Source organism: Silurus meridionalis, chromosome 25 (genome assembly GCF_014805685.1).
Source record: "Silurus meridionalis isolate SWU-2019-XX chromosome 25, ASM1480568v1, whole genome shotgun sequence".
Classification (NCBI taxonomy): Eukaryota; Metazoa; Chordata; class Actinopteri; order Siluriformes; family Siluridae; genus Silurus; species Silurus meridionalis.
In genome coordinates this window covers 667,501-672,500 of record NC_060908.1, presented here as the reverse complement: position 1 = coordinate 672,500, position 5,000 = coordinate 667,501, and the positions used below count along the sequence as shown (strand labels likewise).

The window sequence follows — 5,000 nt, the reverse complement described above, 5'->3', positions numbered from 1 at the left end:
GTTAGGGGCCTGCATCAGGGGCCTCACTGAGGGGCCCAGCAGCAGCTTTTGGTGTGACTGGGATTTTAACTCATGACTCCAATGCCCTAAACACTAATCTACATAACGAATGTGTGTTAAATGTGTTTTCTTCTTTTCTTTCGTTCTTCATCTCTGATTTATTCGTATTTATTTGCTTTCTGAATCGGGTGAGAGACGAAAACGTTTCCTTCTCCTGCTCATTTCATTTGTTTACATTTATGACATTTTAGGCAGATGCTTCCATCCAGGGCAACTTACATTTCTCTCACTCATACAAATGAGCAGCTGAGGGTTAGACTAAGGGCCTTGCTCAGGGGCCCAGCAGTGGCAGCTTTTGGTGAGGCCGGAATTTGAACCGTCTTAACCAATGAGCTACCACCTCCCGTCATAAAATAAATAAATAAACTAACTATTTTTTCAAGTCGCATTTCATTCTTTCCTTCCTCAAACTCGAGTCGTCTGGGTGTCTGGAACAGGGGATGAGTTTCTGTGGTGCAGAAGGAATAAAGCACTTCTTCCAGAATGTAGATTACACACCATACACAAGTGTGTGTGTGTGTGTGTGTGTGTGTGTGTGTGTGTGTGTTTGAGTGTGTGTGTGTATATGTTTGAGAAAGTGTGTGTGTGTGTGTGTGTGTGTATATCCTGCAGTAATGTAATAAATGATGATGAAACCCACAGAAACTTGTTTTTTTCCCTTCTTCTTCTCCTCCATCCCTTTTCCCCCCTGACTCCCATTTTTCTCTGCTTTCTATCAGCCTTGTGCTTTCGTTTCTGCACAGACACTGACATTGTTAGTCACTCAACCTCCATCCGACCTCTCACTCCATCTTCTGCTCCTTTGCTCGCTCTCTTTTCACCCTCGTTCTGAAGTGTCCTTTTCAGGTTCAAAGCTCTTTTTCACCTAATTCACTACTCTCTCTCTCTCTCTCTCTCTCTCTCTCTTTCTCCCCCTCTTTCCCCCTCTCTCTCCCTCCTTTTGTCTCTCTCGTTTACTTCTGCAGTCTCTCTCCTTCCTTCTCTTTCCTCTTGAACAGTGTGAAAGTCGCAGCTGCTGTCAGTGTAAATTTATGTTAGTCCTGCAACATGGACTCTCGTGGGAGAACACGTGTGTGTGTGTGTGTGTGCGAGAGAGTGTGTGTGTGAGAGTGTGTGTACGCATGCATGTGTGAGTCTGTGTGTGTACAAAGGTGTAAAAAAAGATATTGCAGATAAAAAATGTCCACACCAGATAAGTAAGGCTCAGGACTCTCAAAAGTGTGACACACTGGTGTGTGTGTGTGTGTGTGTGTGTGTGTGTGTGTGTGTGTGTGTGTGTGTGTTTATACGTGTTTAACTTGTCATAACAGAAAAAAAAGCCTCTTCCCTCTCCTTCTCTCCTACGCTCTTTCAGTGTTCATCCTCCATCCCTTCATCTCCTCCTGTGTCCTTTCTTTCACCTCTATTTCGCGTCTCTCTTCTTATTTCTTGTCCTTAATCCCTTCACTGCTTTCTTCTACCTCGTCTTTCATCTCCTCTCTCCTTATCTGTCGCTCCTCCTCTCCGTCTCGCTCTCTCTCAGTCTCTCTTTCATCCCACGATGCACTGCAGTCTAGTTAACTCAAATTTAATTCAAATTTATTCAAATTGTATGCTAATTGGCTGAAGCTGATTCGGTATGGTTCATGCTGACCCCATGTGACTGAAATGTCACGCCAGCTCACCTTTCATCACACTGAACTTCTCATACACGTGCACGCACACACACACACACACACACACACACACACGATGTCTTACCCCTGCACTCGAGCTCCCCTGAGCCGGCTTCGTATCCTGGCGAACACGTGCAGCTGCTGCTCGGTTGGTCCACCCACTGCCCGTCCTCGGCGCAGAACATCTTCGGGGGTCTGGCTTTGGGTCCGAGAGCGGCGTTCCTCACACACTCACCCACAGCCTCCTGCACCAGAGAGCGCGGGATCGTCTCGGGGAAGACGGACAGCGAGCGAGTGAGCGAAGGACACTTCTTGAAGAAGACTCGCACCGAGAGCAGGGCCATGCACGCCCCCTGTGCCTGGAACGCTAAATAAAACCCACGCTTGCTCAGGGGACCGAGACGCAGCGTCTTTACATTGAACTTCTTCTCTCCTCCTTTGCGGAGCAGGTAGTCCGCCGCCACTGTGTCCACCTGCAACGGGGAAAAGGTCAAGGGTCAGAGTGTGTATGGAGGATCGATAAACAATTGTGCTCGATCACAAAATCGGAGGGAAATCAGATCAAATACAATAAAAAGGTTATGGAGCAACAAGAACTATGAGGAGGGATTCGGACTGTAATCGTAAATAGTCTGTTTGTATTTAAGCACCATCACTGCACATCTTCACAATGATGGAACTGTAATGATGGACATTCAGTGATGAGGATCAGGATGAGGATGAGGTTCCTCTCAAGGTTTCTTCCTCATGAAGTCTCTGAGTTTTTCCTTCACCACAGTCACCACTGGATCACTGATTATGGAGAAACTTATAAATAGAAGAATTCCGATTCTTTCTGAAACTTTCACATTCTGTTATACACTTTAATTTATTTTTATTTGTTGCTCTTTTAATATAAACATGGTCTCAGAGCAGCTTTACACAGATAACAAGGTTTTTCAAAATGTATAAATTTGTTCCTTTATAACACTTATAACTTTATAACCTCTTTATCTCTGTAAAGCTGCTCGGAGACAATGTCCATTATTAAAAACACACACTATACAAATGAAACTTGATTGGAAAAGAAGATCAGATTCAACAGAACAAAAAGCTAAAATATTTTTCAAACTAGAAACATTTACATATAAAAACATTTCCTGTTTGGTAGGAATGAGTTGCTTATTTATTTTATATATTCATATATTTATATCTATGCGTCCAATTAAGGGATTGGACTTTGGATTGGAAGGTCCTGGGTTTAAATCCAAGCAGCACCAAGCGGACCCCTAACCCTCCCCTGGGCGGTTGTATGTCACTCTTTATAATTCGTCTGCCACATGCCATAAATGTAAATGTTGCACTTGATTATATCACAACGCACTGATGGCTCCGCCCCCTTTTCCATAATATATATGGAGGTTGCTGTGCATTAAAACTCATCGTTTTACACTTTGTTTCTCTGAGGTTCTCCATCATCATCATAAACATCATGATGGTACTAAAGTCTGGATTCCCGCTGAGAACGAGTCCCTGGACAAAGACGCTGGTGTGTAATTAGAGACCCAGCTGGGGAGAAGAGCCCTAATTAGGACTCATTCCTTCAAGTAAAGAAAGGTCAAAGGTTAAACAGCAGGAGGGGGGATTTCAGGGGGATGGGGTTTTTGTAGAGCTCAAAGCTCCCGTTGACGTGCACATCATGGATATGCTAGTATTAAAAAAGTAGGCGTGGCCAATGTGTGTACGTGTTACCTTGACATAAGGGTTCTCCATCCAGGCAGGGTGTGTGGGCGTGGCCTCGTCCGTGTCGCTCTGGTAGTAGTAGAGGTTGAAGGTCTCCTTGCAGGAGCGGTGGTGTGGGCTGCGAGACGAGCACTCGATCATGGTGAAGCGCAGCTCCACGTAAACCTGCGACGCCCCCCGGCGTGCGATCAGCTTACTGCGCAGCCAGTGACTCGCCGAGCCGTCGCTCTGACAGATCTGATACGTCCTCACGCTGTTGTTCTCCTCATCCAGACCGCTCACTTCCTCCCACTGTCCACTCGACTCCTCAGGGACACAAAGAGAGCACATTTAGTTGGCAGCTATGGGGTTTACATTCCCTAGGAGCAAAAGTATGTGCACCCTATCCCGGCTATCCTGACCATCACACCTATATGAGGTTCTTCTTCAACTGTTACCACACAATGGCATTCCAGCAGGGTGTTGGTGTGAAGGACGGAATGGTTGGACTCTAGTGTCCTTCAAAGAACCGAGACCTCCTCAACACTACTTTTGGATAAACCGGAACTGGAGACTCCTTACCTTCTCAAACATCAACACCTGATCTCACTGATGCTCAATAGGGGTGCACAAACATTTTGATAGTAGAGTGAATCAGATTTTTATTTTAGAGACGGGTCACATCCACATTGGAAGGTCTCACACACACACACACACACACATGCACGTGATAAGTGAGAGTAGAGAAGATCTCAATGTCTCACCTCGGATCCTGAGGCTCGGGGGTAAGTGGTCCATTTCAGATCGGACGTCTCTGTTTTGGTGTTCATCAAAACCTCTGCAAGAAACACACACAGAAGAGAAAAGCGTAAGGTAAGTGACACACACACACACACACACACACTTTACTTCCGCGACAAGGATTCACACACCACTGCCCTACTTACACACCCTCCTCCTCCTCCCAGAGAGAGAGAGAGAGAGAGCTGTGTGTGTAGAACATTGTGCATCGTAACACTGATTATCAGCACACGGCTCCAACACACACACACACACACAGCAAATATATCCTGGAGATGTGACGCAGCAGAAAAAAATTAAAACAGCTTTAGAACATTCATACTGGGAAACGACATGAGCGGCTAAATACGAGTCTTGACACACACACACACACACACACACACACACACACACACACACACACACACGTTTCTTTTATAACCATCAAGCCGTGTGTGTGTGTGTGTGTGTGTGTGTTTTCTGTTCCACGAGAGAAGAAGATTGACACATGAACAAGCACAAAGCTAAATTTACTTACACACACACACACACACACACACACACACACACACACACGTTAATATGAAATCTATTCCTCTTGATGAAGAGTTGGGAAGTTATAATTTTTCACTGAACAGTTTGGCTTGGATTTTTTGTGTATTCTGTTCGCTCTCCATGACGACACACACGTGACACGACATGACACGAGTCTATGCAGCTTCACGTGTTTGTGTAGGAGACGCATCACTTGTACGTGTGTGTTGGTGTGTGAGCTCCCAGTTCCACATTACTGAAAGCAGAGAG

General features: G+C 45.4%; 1 protein-coding gene across 1 annotated transcript in view; it reads right to left on the bottom strand.

Moving 5' to 3' along the window:
* ephb4a (eph receptor B4a) overlaps positions 1-5,000 on the bottom strand; it is a 33,618-nt gene that overhangs the window by 16,465 nt on the left and 12,153 nt on the right. Inside the window, 3 exon segments of the mRNA XM_046838617.1 lie at positions 1,801-2,188; positions 3,447-3,743; positions 4,181-4,254. Coding sequence (XP_046694573.1) covers positions 1,801-2,188; positions 3,447-3,743; positions 4,181-4,254 — 759 coding nt within the window.